We start from the raw sequence: 16297 nt of genomic DNA, 5'->3' as shown, positions 1-16297 counted from the left end.
TGAAAAGGGGGAGTGAGAAAGAGGTAGTGGTAGAGCTCAGCTGTCCAGTGCCCACCACACCATGCAATGAGGTTAATAATAGTACACTGAATACCAACAGTAATGTTAATTCTTATAAAAGAAAAATGGTAGTGTAATGGTGGAATAAACTAACAATTGCAGATAACTGTTTCCCATGTGAAGAGCATCTGGGAATTCTTACTAAAAGTGGGAATAAATAAATAAATAATAAAAACAAAGGGAAAAACAGTCTTCATGCTTTTGTGTTTGGAGTAGAATATGATTTTCCTCCCATGTGGAAAGCTGACTTTTGTTTAAGATACTACATTGTGCATGCACAGCTCAGCAGTAACTTTGTTTTGAGGAATATAAGTTACCCAAAGGCCTTGCACTTGCTCTTGATTAATGTCATGTTGCAGATGTTTATTTATTATATCTCTTTATTTTATTTCCTTCTATCAATTAATTTGAGTACACCATATTTACTGGTTAATGCATCATCTTGTGTGTAATTTGGACAAGATAGAAATGTTGTATTATTTCACCTTATTCAGTAGAGTCTTCAGGCCATAATGCAATTCAGCGCTGTGAAATTACCAGGGTAAGTACCATTAAAAGCAGAATCATGTATATATCCTTGACCCAGTATTTTTACATGCTTTTTCTCTGAACATTTCTAATGAAAAATTCATTTTATACCCAAGATTAAAATTTACCAAGGAGAACTTTTCTAATAAAAATGACTTTATTATGTAGCCACCTGCTTTAGACCTTGGAAGTATGATTGTGGTTAGAAAAATGACTGAGAATAGCATTTTATGATGTAAGATGTGCATTTTTAATGTATTTCTGAGCAAAATGAACAAAATAGTTTTGTTACTATTAGTTGTATGCCTTTAACTATAGAACAGAAAGCTATTTTTTCTCCCTTTTTATATCAGTAGTATTTTCATCTATATTCTGAATGCAGGATCCTTATGAGTATTGTTTGATATAAAGAAAATGGATTAAACTTCTGACAATATCAAATGGACAATATATTACTAGTATTTTGATAAAAAATGTTTTAATATTCAATACTGTGTGGTATTTGAAAATGTGATATTTTTACTTTATTACACATTATCACAAATTTACACTCATGAAAGTATGAATACATATCAATGACAGCTATGTGATACAGTAAAATGTGGCTAACTGAATAAGCTATATCATAATAGCTGTATCATACATAGTTTGAAAGCTGTGCTTGTGCAGCTTGAAGTCTTCATGAATTTGTGTTAAGGGTTTTAAATTTCATCTGATATGCTGACACCTGTGGCACACATAGAGACAAGAAGTTTGTGTTTTCTAAAAAAGATGTGCTATTAGAAAGATATGATCAGGACATTCAGAAAAGTAATTGCAGCAATCTAGTCTTGACTACACAAAGGCACTGCCTAACTAGAAACCCTATCTACCGGTTGAGCAGCATTGTCAGTCAGCCATGATGCAGAGCTGGTCCTATGTCAGTAATTCACAGAGCTGCTATGGTATTAGTGACATATACTGAAGGAAATGTTTGTCACTCTCCACAGTCGTATAATGGCTCTGAATGTTTCAGGTGCCACATACTACCCAGTTCTCATTTAGTTAGATCCTTTTAAGAGGGGGAAAACTCCTAATTTTCTATGTGCACATTTTGTGCCACAATCTAATAATGTGTCTACAACACACCTCGTATCCACATCTTATAATTTAATTCCATTTTTAAACCTTGAGTGATCCACTTTACAGGGAATATAACAATATATATATAAAGCAAGTTAATAATTTCAATATGTCAGAAGATCTCTTCCTTCAATATTAAAATACAGTATGTTGAAAAGACCTGTGGTGGTGAAACTTTGTCTAATAAGTCAGACATGAGACATGGTTGATTAGCATTGCTGTCGTGGTTCCGCTCAAGTGGGCAGCTGAGCTCCACCACAGCCGCTCTCTCACTCCCCCTCCTCAAAGAGGAATGGGAAGAAAATATGTGAAAAGGGCTCAAAGGTTGAGATAAGGATGAGAAAATCATGCAGTAATTATTGTAACGGGCAAAACAGACTCGGCATAGGGAGATAGTAAGATTTATTGCTTATTACTAACAAGCTAGAGAAGTGAGAAACAAAGGAAAGAAACCAAAAGCACCTTCCCCCCACATCCATCCTCTTCCAACTCCTCCCCCCGAGCGGCGCAGGGGAACAGGGGAATGGGGGTTATGGTCAGTCTACAGTCCTTGATGAACTGATCCGGCGTGGGCTTCCCACAGGCAGCAGCTCTTCCAGAGCTGCTCCAGATATGGGTCCGTACCACGGGGTCCATCCCTCAGGAAGAAACTGCTCCAACCTGGCTCCCCCACGGACAGCAGCTCCTGCCAGGTCACCTGCTCCTGCGTGGTCTCCTCTCCACGGGCTACAGGTCCAGCCCAGAATCTGCTCTGGCAGGGGTCTTCCACAGGCGGCAGCCTCCATCGGTGCAGGGCCACCTGCTCCACCGTGGTCTCCTTCACGGGCTGCAGCATGGAACCCTGCTCCACCGTGGTACTCCATGGGCTGCAGGGGGACATCCTGCTTCACCATGGTCCTCACCACAGGCTGCAGGGGACTTCTGCTCCGGCACCTGGAGCACCTCTCCCCCTCCTTCTTCACTGACCTTGGCGCCTGCAAGGCTGTTCCTCACTCCCTTCACTCTCCCAGCTGCTGTGTGGCGCAGCGTATTTTTCCCTGTCTTAAATATGCTCTCACAGAGGCACAAAACAACATCACTTATTGGCTCAGCTCTGGAAAACAATGGTGCCCTTACCAAATATGGGGCAGCTTCTAGATCCTTCTCGCAGAAACCACCCCTATGGCCCCCTGCTACCAAAACCTTGCCACGTAAACCCACTACACTTGCACATATATATGTATCATCAGACTGGTCTGCTCAGATGAACTTTGACAGCAGAAAGCTGGAAATAATAGTGCATACTTTCTTTCTAAGAATAACCAATCTCTAGTTTATCATCATTTAAGCAATAAATATTTCAAATTAGCCTTTTTAACAGTTTAAAAGTCAATTCACTAATTAGCAAAGACTGTCATTGCTCAAGTGGCCTTCCTAAATATCCTTAGGAGTTCTCACTACTTTTCCACCAAAAAATAAATAAATAAATAATAATGTTTTATTTCATTCTGTTCCATTCTTTCAATATTCCTGTAATCTTGAGTAGAAAGTTATTAATCTCCCTAATAATTATGCTGTGCCTTGCAAAATAAAACCCTAATTTCAACAAGAGTCTAGATATAACAGTACATCAAATATATGAAAGTAATAAAACTTATTTAACATATTTGTCTATTTGACATATGTATCTATTTTTTTTTTTTGCTCATGAAATTTGTGTGGAGACACTGTATATATGATTCCACACAACTTTTTTATGTTATGACATCTTCTTTCAATGGGTAAATTGCATTTTCCTAAATTCCGTTAGCTTCTCTTATCTTTGGTTACTGTAAATTCTCCAGGTATGTGTTGTCAGTGAGGAACAATGCAGCATGTATATAGGAACTAGCATAAAAGGAAATATGATGAGGTATTGATGGAACAGGGGTATAAACATAAATAATGTTATTACATATTTCTTGCCATAACTATTCAGATTTTGGATGATATTCTTTCTCTACAAGGCATAGTAAGAAATATGTATTACTACATATTACAGAAAGAATAGCAATATGGTTTAAGTTTTAGGATGAATTTTGATTTCAGATTGTCCTGGACTCTGAACTAGTCTTTGCTCTGTAATTACAACAGCCTCTTCCTAGTTGCCTACACAATACAGCAATGCCAAAAAAAAAAAAAAAAGTACTTAGAACACTGTAGTCTAAATAGAACAATTGTGGATATATGGATTTATCACAGCTATTATTTGCAGGCAGGATGCATCTGTGTGGGCTTCATCAACTTGGGAAACTGAAAAAAACAACACTATATGTGGCAGATATCATTCCTCAGTCTTGGCACTATGCTGATTACGTTGCATATTTTCAGAGTAGCGTGGATGGAGCAAGCTCTGTCATGTGCTATCATCACCAACAATTCTACTCCTGTTCCAAACTTCCTGTAGTCTCCAATGGTTTTCCTCACTCCAATATGTGACCTTACCTGCCAGCCATAATTGGGGTTTAAATGGTGAACTCAGCAGCTGTACAGGAATTTATTACAGATAATGCTTTAATATACCAAATACGAAACAATCTTTATACAGGGAATCAGAGAATGACAATGGTAGGAAGAGCCCTCTGAAGGTCTTCTGGTCCAACCCTTGTACTCAACCAACCTAGAGTAGGTTGCCCAGGACCACATCCAGATGGCTTTTGAAGATTTCCAAGGAGGGAGACTCTACACCCTCTTTGGGAAACCTTTACCAATGCTCCATCACTGGTACAGTAAAATGCTAATCTTGATAATTGATAGCTTTCTGTTAGATTCTTTCCATGTCCATGTCTCTCTTATACTGGGGGTGCCAGAACCACACACAGTACTCCAGGCACAGCCTCATCAATGCTGAACAGGGGGCAAGGATCACCTCTCTTGACCTGCTGGTGATACTTTTCCTAATGCATCCAAGAATTTGGCACATTGCTGGCTCGCATTCAATTTGGTGTCCACCAGTACTTCTAGGTTCTTTTCTTCAGAGCTGTTTTCCAGCTGGGAGGCTGGAAATAGTGGTTCCTGGGGCTGTTCCTCCCCATGTACAGGACACTGAACTCCTTCTTCTTCTTGAATGTAATGAGATTTTTGTCAGCCCACCTCTCCAGATGGTCCAGGTCCCTCTGAATGGCTGCACAGCCCTCCAGTGAGTCAGCCACTCCACCCCGAACCCAGGGACTTGCTAATGCCCTGTTTGCTCAACTATTCCCTGACTTCTTCTTCCAACAAAGGGACCATCTTTGTTCCAGCCTTTCAGTCTGGCCTAAGGGATCTGGGATTCCTGAAGGCTAGTATTGCTGGTAAAGACTGAGTCAAAGAAGGCATTCAGTACCTTGACCTTTTTACTGTTCCTGGTAATCAGATCTCCTGTTTCCTTCAGGAGCAGGCCCATATTTTCCCTAGTCTTCCTTTTGTCATTGAGGTATTTTTAGAAGTTGCCCTTGATGTCCTTGACCAGATTCCATTCTATCTGGGAAATAAGGGTGGCTAATACTTTTAAAGCTGTACCTCTGTATGAGCTAAATATGCAGTATTTACTTGTTTGTCATTCTCTTAAGGTAACACCTCTGAAGTGTGTTTGCTGTCAAGATGTCAGATTTAATCCATGCCTACTGAAGTTTACAGTCATTATTTTCTGTTGATTTCACTTAGTGTTGGATTATGCCCTGATATGATACAATTATTGACTGCCATTGTCTTTCTCTGTGCTCTGTCAGCTCTCTAGTGCTGTCCCGTTTCTTCAACTGATTTAAACGTGTGTTCAGAACACACGTTCCCTATTGCATGCAAAGGGAATGTACAGCAAACCCTGGACCATTTCTTGCATTCCATTTGTCATGCTCACAATTATCAATGTTACTACTGTACTGCAGTTGTCACTTGTTTCCTGCACATAACCTAGACTTTGTTGTTGTTGTTTGTTTTTGCTGTTCTTGTTCTTTTACTTGTAGAAACATTACATGAATGCAGTTCTAATTTACTTAATGCTTAAAGCGACATGTTCTTAGAAAACTAAAATATAGTTTTAATGCTATAAATAGAAACATTCATGTGTTGCTTGCAGATAAGTCAAATGCAATGGTTGTTTCAACTTAGTTATCACCAAAATCAGACTTGGTATCATCAAAATCTACCTTTAAAGTTCCCTCAGGAGTTTTAAAAGACACTCCTATACTAATCAGTAAATGTATTTCAGGTAAATCAAGTTCCTCTGCCATTTTTTTTATTTTTTTTTTCCAGGAAGGTAATTTCAAAGAGAAGAAAAACGTAAAAATATGCCATTCATTTAAAAATAAGTAAGAAACTATGCAATGTTTTTTCACTGTGTTATCTTCAGTGAACAGTAGAGACCCTCAGTCAGGTTACTATTTGCAAAGATATTTGTCTATCAGTGAAGAGCAATTGAGAACAGGAGCAATATATGTATTTTATAAATATATTTTATATATACATAATTTTTTTTTTGCTTGTTTTCCTATAGGCAAAGAAGAAATCTTTCTCAGATTTCCTCTTACCTACCTATGTATAGATAGATAGAAGAATGTGACAGTCGCTTCTCTTTGACCAATATTAAAAACAAAAAAGAACGAAATTCAGGGAAGTTTTGGTTGTCAGTCAATTCTATTACTGCTGTAAACAACAGTGAATTTCAGAATGGTAACTACTCATTCTGAACTTGTATCTTCAGGTGAACAATCTGTTGAAATCAAGGAATAATCAGTTTTATTTTTTAATTACAACACAGAAGAAACTTGGTTTTTGGAGGAGAGGATTTTTTTCCCATTTACTCTGTTTTTATACATCTTTATTGCTCATGTAAGATCTTACAGAGCATTTATTAATAATATCTTTTTCTTCAGTCTTTGATCCATGAATATTTATATAGTTAAAGTGCCATGTAGGTATCTATTAATTGAAGAAAACATAAACAAAACCCACCAAAAACACAAACCAAGCAAACAAACCTACAATAGCATGCATGAAATCTTTGCTGTTGGATTGGTGAATGTTGTCAATGGGTTCAAAAAGCACCAACATAAATAACATAAATATTAGCAGTAGGCTTCACTTGTAGAAACAGGCAGAACAGACTGTTTGGTTATCCCTGAAGATCTGCACAGCAGCTCTGGAAGACTGTTCTCTTTCTTTCTTTCTTTTTCTTTCTTTCTTTCTTGCTTGCTTGCTTGCTTGCTTGCTTTTTGCTTTTTACTACTATTAATAAAAAAGTACCTCAAAAACATATAGAAATCTGGATGGATTGTGATAATCCCAGTAGAGCGCATAGATTTCTACTAATGCTTAGATTAATTTCAGTTGCCTAATCTATGCATCATCTTTGTTACTAATTTACTTAGTAGCATATGGTATAGAAGTGAGACTTCTTTGGGATACAGGATGCAACTGGTGAAATACAAATGTTGTGGGAATTCATAAACTACACATTAAAATATGAAGAGCTTGGTTACTATAAAAATGAGAAGAGAGTGAAATGAAGGCACATAAAAATACCTTTATCTGCCATATCCTTTGCATGAATGTTATAAGGAAAATGCTGTGTGTGATATGTGTAATGAATACTGATGTTTTATGTTCATAATGATATGTACTATTATTGACAGATTGAGTGCAATTTATCATTGCTTGTATTCTGTTAATATATTTGCAATCAGATCATTTTTTCAGCACTATTTAATTCTTGTGGTTTGTAGCATGCTTTAACTGAATCTCAAAAACTGATATACTATAGACCACGCAGCATTTTTTAGTTGATGAAGAAAAGTTCTCAAGCAACATACCTCTAGTGCAACATACCTTTCACTTTTTCCTGAGTGGTATCTCACTGCCATGAACTGCTGCATCTCCTGTCACATTTCATGTGCACATTTTATATTCAGTACTTTTGCCAAATACAATATAATGATTCACCCTAAATTTTGGTGGGATTAAATAGTTATGGGAAAATAATATTATTGTAGGTCAAAAGCCAAAACAAACCAAATCAAAAAGGTATAAATGAATGCAAATCATCTATTTATTCATGAGAGCTCAGTCATCTGAAGAGTGTCATAAATTAATCTATCATGGTTTTGTAGAAAGATTAAAAGGCATAAATGGATAGGTAATTCCTAGCAACTTACTTTGGTGGACTTGCACTTATATTCAGGATGTTTTAAGAATGCTTTCTTAATATTGTGGTGGTTTTACCATGCTGGGCAGCTAAACCCCACAACCGCACTCTCACTCCCCCTCCTTTAGATGAGGAGGGGGAGAAGTAAAGCAAAGAACAACTCACGGGTTGAGATAAGGATAATTTAATTAAAGGGAAATAATTATAATAATTAAATAAAGACTACCATGAACTAAACAATTTAACTAAGGGGAAGTAAAAGGGAAAAGGGGAAAAAGGGAGGAAAACAAACAAACAAAATAAATGAAAGCTATATGGAAGTGCAGAGGAAAGAAATTACTCTCTACTTCCCACAAATGAGCGATGATTGACCACGTCCTTGAAGCAAGGCCTCAATGCACGCAGCCGGTGTTCGAGAGGAGGACCGACGTCTTCTCAACGAGAGCCCACCCCCTCCCCTCTTCTTCCTGTTTCCACCTTTTATTGCTGAGTGTGACACCACATGGTATGGAATATCCCTTTGATTGGTTTAGGTCAGCTGCCCTAGTGATGTTTCTCTCCTCACTTTTTGCCCACCCCCTAGGAGGGTTAGAGAAAGGCCCAATGCTGTGCCACTGCTGCTCAGCAGTAGACACAACACTGGTGTGATAACACTGCTGTTCCAGCTACAAGTACAGAGTACAGCACTGTATGGGCTGCTGCCGGGAAAGTTAACATTCCAGCCAGACCCAGTACAAATATGATTGCTGATCTCAAGAAGTAGCATATGACTGGCTGATATTGATCTTTTCTTTTTCATGTTTTCCTTCACTGTACTAACATTACCCACTCTATTTTTTCCTTTCCTTGGGGCTTCCCTCAGTCTGTAAATTCAAGTTGGCTGGGTATGTATATGTATTTTTCAATTTATACCTGGGAAGACAATATTAATTCTATATGGATCAGTGAATTCTTCTAGTCCCATTAAGATCTATAGTTAGAGGACAATTATACATATGTTCAGACCAATGTGAATGAGAACAAAATAAATAAATAAATAAATGAATAATAAAATAAGCAAAATATAAATTTTGAGAAAGAAAATATATTATGGGGTATGTGGAGGAATGGCTAAGTGAAGTAGGCCATGTGAATATTGCACAGCTAGGAGGCCGCGAGCTAACAAAGTATCGAACACAGCTCAAATGAGCCTGAGAAAGTACGTAAATAAGTCTGAGAAAATACGTAAATGCGGCCTGGGAAGGAACGTAAGTTCTGGGAGGTTTTAGGGAGGTTTCAGGTACAAGAACATGATATCTATTGGTGGTCTGGGAAAGTACTAACTGTGTTATTTCGGTGGGAAACTAGCTGATAGAATAGAGAAATGCACTAACCAATCATGAGCTTAGCTTTTGCAATATGTATGAGCTAATTATATTGAATTAGATAAAAGACGACTGAGCTATCCAATAAATCGAAGTTCACTGATCACTCATATTGAGCGTCTGTGTCTTCCTTCCGTCGACAACAAATGTCCTCGCAACAGGGGTAGAAACTATTAAGTTACTTTTTTAGTGTACATAATCTTTTGAAAACCATTAAAAACAAACAAACAAACAAACAAAACATTAGAAGGTCTGATATAATTGAATTTTGGGCAACTGAATTTCAATCTACTTCATATTGCTATAAATGTGTCTTCTTTCCCAGTATTTGGGTATGTTGGGATGTATAGTACTCATTACACCCACATACAAACTACATGTCACGCTTTTGAAATTGGTCTTGACACTTCCATACAGTACTGTTCTCTCTTGTAAGAAAATATATATGCATTGCTTTTTGAAAGGCTATCTGTATACAACAGTATTACAGTATTTCCAGTCTCGTAGGCATCTTATTTTTAATATACTGTGTTGCCTTAAATGAAAACAGAGTCTTGAAAGGTGTAAATAAATGAATACATCTTCTGTATCCAGATGTACTTTACAGTTGTAAAGTATCTATTAAAAATTGCAAACCCGATTCTTTTTTAGTTCAATGTAAATGAGATTTTGTTTGTCCCACAATGTGCAGATTTGTGATAAGGGACTAAATTAAATGCAATGCCTAGTGAACATGGTTTCCTCTCAGTGTTATTGTGTGTCCCAACAAAAAGAAAAGTTGTTTGGATTTCTAATACTTGCATGATGAATGTGAATATTTGTATAATTTTCTAATAGATAAAATATTTATTTTTAAATAAAAAGTAGATCATAATTACTTTATTAATATACACTTTTTAAATTAAATTAATGATAATTATATGAAGTAGTTTTGCATGAGTTTTTCTCTTTGGTATTTACTGTTTATCATACTATATTTTTTATATCTAATTAAACAAGATTCTAAGAGTATTATTTCAAAATTAGATTTCATTGTGAGTTAAATTTTAAAGAGCAATGAACACAAAGAGGATATATTTATTTATTTATTTAGACTTTATTCCTGCTAATTCTTGAATAATGAAATAGTGGAATTTAAGACGAGACAGTTGGAAATTCTGTATTCTTCTCAAAATGTCAATTTTCTAAACTAAGAACTTTTGTGTTAATAATTCTGTTTTATTAAAACAAACAAACAAACAAACAAACAAACAAACTCTTACATAACTTACATAAACTCTCCTTATTTTTTCCAAGCTTCTGGAGACCTCTTACTTTTAATGTTTAATAAATCTCTGATGCTTATCTGGAAGCGTGTGGAAAACAAGCAAACATAAGCTTTTGTCCTAATTTGATCTACAATTACATATTACCTGTCTTTACAAATTATATTTCTTGAAGTTTGGTCCATTGGAAGGATTGAAATGATTTCAGAAATATGGAAATGAAAATGGATTCTACTTATCAAAAAAGACAAGACTAATACAGTTATTTGGTGAAAACTAATGCATTTGTATATGTTCTAAATGAATGTACTTGTAATTGTTCAAAGTGAAAATACTCATAGAAGCAATATGTTTTAAATTGTATAGTTTATTATCTACTTTATTATTTAGAATCAGGAACAAAATGACTTGAAGGGCTAGAAGTAGTGACGTACTCCCTAAATTACTTTAATAATATTAAAAGTTAATGGAAAAGGCCCATTATTCTTTTAAAACAAGTCATATAGTAATGTAACAGGAAAATGAGTTTAATTTTAGAAGAAGGTTGATTTTTAATTTGTGCTTTAAGATATTATATCATTTCATAATAATTGTGGTGTTTTCACCCTGATCAACAACTAAACTCTACCACAACCACACTCTTACTTCCCTTCCTCAAAGGAAAAGGGTGAGAAAATAATATGGAAAATGGCTCAAAGGTTGAAATAAAGACAGGGAGATCACTTACCAGTTACCATAAAAAGCAGACTCAGCATAAGATATTCATAGAATTTATTGCCTATTACTAACTATAGCAGCAAGAAACTAAATGCAAACTAAGGGACACCTTTGGATAAGATTTGAACACTTGATTATAACAGGTGTCTCCATGGAAACTTAGAAATCTCTATAGAGACTTTATACCCTTTAACATGTTTATGCCCTTTAACACAGCCCTTTTATAGGCAGGCTGTGTTACTCATACTCTTGGTATTTGAATGTGTTTTGCAGACAGTGAATTTATCACCAGCAATCCAACAAATCTGTGTACCTGTTGCTTTAATAAATTGCACTACTCATTAAATCTGTCTGTGATAGTTCTCACTGAACACAACCAAACTCTTTAAATGTGGCCATGGTAGTTCATGCAATGCGATTAGAGTGAGAATGTGCTACATTATTTTTGAATCTATAATCATGATAGTTCAGTACCCTAAATGCAACCGGACTTATAATAGCTAATTGGGTATACCCTTAACGCAACACCCCACTACCAAAAGCTCGTTGCATAAACCCAGTATAAAAATACACTGCCTTCTTTAGGTAATTTTTGAACAGTAAGAGTAAAGCAAGCAATTTTAGGCAGTGACTGTTAAAGACAACACTAGTCTTTATATTCTTAATTTTGAAGGACTGGGTATCTTTTTGTGGCCTTTTCACATACCACTAAGGAACACAGAAAGATTTAGTCTTCCTGGAGAAGAAAAAATAAAAATAAAAATAAAAATAAAAATAAAAACACTGTGTACAGATGAAGTTTTCAACTTAATTAAATACAACTTTATAAGATAACCAAAAATCAACAGATGATTTTCTAACCTTCATTTTGAAATTGTGTGATGACACTGAATAACTTGAATGGCCTTGGAAACACTTTTTAAGGATTTAAGAGATATCTTAAGGACAGAACACACAGCTTGATAAAGCAATAATAAGAACATTTAGGCGAGCCTTAAAGAGACCATGATGAGACAGGTCACTATCTTCTTACTTCTGTGTTGTATCCTTATGCAAGGTAATAAGAATCAAATCCATCTCTATACAGTTTATTATGTTATTATGTTAGAGAAAGAAAGCAATGACAATAATAGCAGCACCATAGCTAATGTGCATATTTAAGTGTTCCTATGTTCATATTCACATGAAAACATGATTGCTACTGCAAGTCTTGGTATTTGTATACACGTATATATAGCAATTTTATAGAGACATTTATAGCATACAGAGACATATATGGTTGTACTGGGTTACTCCTTTTAACAGCTGTTTTATAATTATTTTCATGTCTGGTATCAGAAATATAATAATATATCATATTTCTTGGTAGTTCTTGGCAGAGAAGTTGGACAATGTAATACATCTTATGAGCCATACCGCTTATTTTGATAAACACTTCTGCTTTTTTTCTTTAATCAAAACAAACTGTTACAGTTCTAGTTTTTTGTTCTGTTTTGTTTGTTTTGGTTTTTTTTTTCATATTATATTTAAATCCATATATATATGTATGTGCATTTACACATACTCCTGAGCACATCAGGGATGCAGAGGAACAGTTTAGTTACATAGAACACAGGAAAGGAAGTAAGATAATACATATATAACCAACTGCTGTTGTCTTGTTTCCTTTCTTTGGTGGATTAGGGAAATTTACAATGCATCCAAGTATAGGTTTACCTGATTTGCCTCTTCCTTTTAAGCATTAGGATTTTAAATCCTAATGCTTAGGATTTACAACTTGGCACAAATTTTGAAGAACACAGGCCAGGTAATTATTTCACTCACACTTTTTGCAAAATCTATCTTTTTACGTCTATTAACTAAAGGTCTTCAGTAACAATGGGCATGTGCAATGTTGTAGTTAAGCAGTTCACACAACAGCCAAAAGAATATACAGTTGAAGTGCGAGCACCATCTGAACTCTAATATATCTGCTCAGTGACAAAACTGTGACTCATTTTTGACTCTCAGTAATTTAAATCCCTGAATCAGAACAGAAGTAACACAGACCTATGGTATTACATACATTTAAATTAACCAATACTTTGCTTAGAAATCAGTTACCAACAATATTTCATCACTTTTGTCTCATTATCTAAAACCTAATAAATCATTTAACATTTTTCTTATCATGCTGATTTGTTAAAAACTCCCAGTGTTTGCCCTTGAATACTTTTTTTTCTTTCTTTGAAATTTGGTTGATTTAGATTTGACATTCTCCAAATCTGTATTACAGCTTTGTTTACTATTCTGCATTTGTACAACTTAAGAGTCATGAAAACATCAAGTTCCTTTGTTTGTTCTTCCTATGTAAGCAATTCTTTGCTAGTGATTAAGAAAAATATATGAGCTTGCCTATAGCTGGGGTTTAAGGAAAACTTTGTGCTTATTTTCATATAATCACATTCTGCTTTGTATTTGTGGACATATATGCAAATGCTCAATAGACCAAGAAAAGGTTTTTCAATGTTAAGAGTTGAAAAATATTCATTAAAATACATTATCTACCCAAAGTTGCGCTAATTTACATTTTCTTTATTTTTCAGCACAACACAGTATTGATTTATAAAAATATTGTAAGTAATAATAAATATTTATTCTCTAGAATTACAGAGTAGCTCCTGTGGCAATCCAGGAATTCCACCAAAGGGTATCTTGTACGGTACAAGATTTGATGTTGGGGACAAAATCCGATACAGCTGTGTAACTGGATATATTTTGGATGGCCATCCTCAGCTTACTTGCATAGCTAACTCTGTGAATACTGCATCATGGGACTTCCCTGTTCCTATTTGTAGAGGTAAGATAAATACTACAATGATATTCTCAAATATATAATAATAATACTATGCGTATTAGTTTGAATTACCTAAAATGTCTGTTTAAATTACTAACTTTAACATTGTGATCAAAGAAAAAAATATTTTAGAATATTTTTATCTCTTGCTCATATATATCTATCTATATCTATACACACCTGTTAATTTTTCAGTAAGTATCCCAGTAAAATTGCTCTGAAACATTTGACTCTCTCTTATAGAGTTGACAAAAACATTCCATCTGAAATTAGCATTCTGATTTAATAAATAACAACAATAACAACCTGTTGAATTAAAACCTGATTAATAAGTACCACAACAATTTAACCAGATATGGGAAGTGCATATCATATATGGAAATACCATTCTATTCTTTCTTATTCTTGGTGTAAAGCTATGCTTATCCCTGATCTTGAAGAAAATGCAGTTATTACACATAATTTTCTAGTAAAATCATTAATAACTCCTAATTCTTCCATTCCTACAAGACAGAAAATGCTGGCTCATAATGACAAAGATACACAATCAAGGCATAACTACGAATTTTGTTTAAGGAGATGGTTATAAACGATTTGATAGAAAAGTGAATTTGGACAAAACTTAAATTTGTAAGAAAGGTGAAGGTTAAGGAACTTCATCTTACACCATTGTCCAAATTCTTGATCTGCCAATTATGAAATGAGTTGACATTCAAATTTCACCCTGAAATGAAGATGACAGACTTGAACTTGATGATTCCACTTGTCAATCAATCACCTCAGTCACAATGTTACATAAAATTTCTTTTGATGTATCTCATTCAGGAGAACTTTTGATAGATTTTATTTTTATTCCAAGGGAAATGCACAGCGCAACTTTGGAATAATATGCTCCCAAAGTAGTCTTGCGCTTAAAAATAACTCCAACATGTAAGCAGAAGACTATCATATATGAATATAGAAAGTACACATTCTTCTTGATCATGATCATCATCTGTAGGGAAAAACAGAGTTGATAAACTGGAAAGGATTTGGAAAAAGAGGAAGTAAGTTATATTAGGTTTCAAAATTTTCATGTTATTTAGAGACTGACGGAGATCGCTTTTCACAGTATGTGAAAGAAGATGTGACTTGATTTACTATAGAAAGTCATGCAGAAGGACAACATTGGTTCAGACCAAACAGCTCCCTAGTCTAGACCAACAGCACTGAAGAATCCAAGGAGTATAACCCTGAAAATAATAATAATAATTATTATTATTATATAAAGTAACAATAATAATAATAAAAATGGTGACAATGATGATAATAATAAATAATAATCATTTTATTATAAAATAATAATAATAATAACAACAACAACAATAATAAACGCTGTGGACATTATTAGTGGTGGTTACTAATTACTGAAATTACACGTAGCAACGTGAAATTTTGATTTAAATTTTAACATCAGGCTTAATGGCTTGAAGGCTTATTGCACCTGCATACTGTTAGGGAATTTTTGGTCTAATTTCAATTAAAAATGTCACTAATTACTGTAACTCTATGTTTGATATTGGAAACATCTAGCTTTACATTTAGTATGGAAACCTTTGTGATTCCATTCTAATAGATATGTCCTAATTTTTTCTAATGCAATTATCTAAACAGAATTCTGCAGGAGGTTGCTAAAGGTGATTATGCAGTAATGAGCTTCTTATCTCTTTCTCTCTGTTTGCCATGGAGACTTTATTTGATTAAACACTTATCTGTAAAGAGTTCCTCTGATAAATGTCTTACTGTTCTCTACCAATGGTCATTACATTTAAAACAAGTTTATGGTTTAAATCTGATGCATAACACTGATATTTGTATTATTTAAGTTCCATATTTTGGGCCTAATTTTATTCAAAGAGAAAAATGTTCTTCATCAAATGCCTTCTTTTTTCTTTACTAGTCTCTGTGGTACCATGTTGGAAAATCAGTGCACATGCCTAACCGTTGCTTTATTTCACATCCTGTTTCTCAGTGAAGATAGTTCAAATGCACAGATTTTTTCACCTGCCAATTACATGTTCTGACATACATACATATATTTTATTTTCTATTAGAATTAATAGAAATGCAAAAACACCTTATTTAAAAGAAAACAAAATTGGTCAATTATACTGTGCGTAACCTGTGACTAGTTTTTAAAGTCTTCATCCCTGACAAATTAATTTGATAAGGTTGTTTTCAACAGTGAAGCATGACAAAAGATTTAGCATATTACTTTCCATTCCTG

The 16297-nt window shown here is 34.7% G+C and overlaps 1 protein-coding gene across 3 annotated transcripts in view; it reads left to right on the top strand.

The window, feature by feature from the left end:
• Window positions 1-16297, top strand: part of CSMD3 (CUB and Sushi multiple domains 3) — a gene marked incomplete at both ends in the record, with an annotated part of 682849 nt that overhangs the window by 142121 nt on the left and 524431 nt on the right. For all 3 annotated transcript variants that reach the window (XM_082754088.1, XM_082754087.1, XM_082754086.1), the window contains one exon: window positions 13840-14034. In XM_082754088.1, the coding sequence (XP_082610214.1) occupies window positions 13840-14034 (195 nt within the window). The remainder of the gene's footprint in view (window positions 1-13839; window positions 14035-16297) is intronic.

Source organism: Aythya marila, assembly GCF_965140915.1.
Source record: "Aythya marila genome assembly, chromosome: 2".
Taxonomy (NCBI): domain Eukaryota; kingdom Metazoa; phylum Chordata; class Aves; order Anseriformes; family Anatidae; genus Aythya; species Aythya marila.
This window is presented reverse-complemented; position numbering and strand designations above follow the sequence as displayed.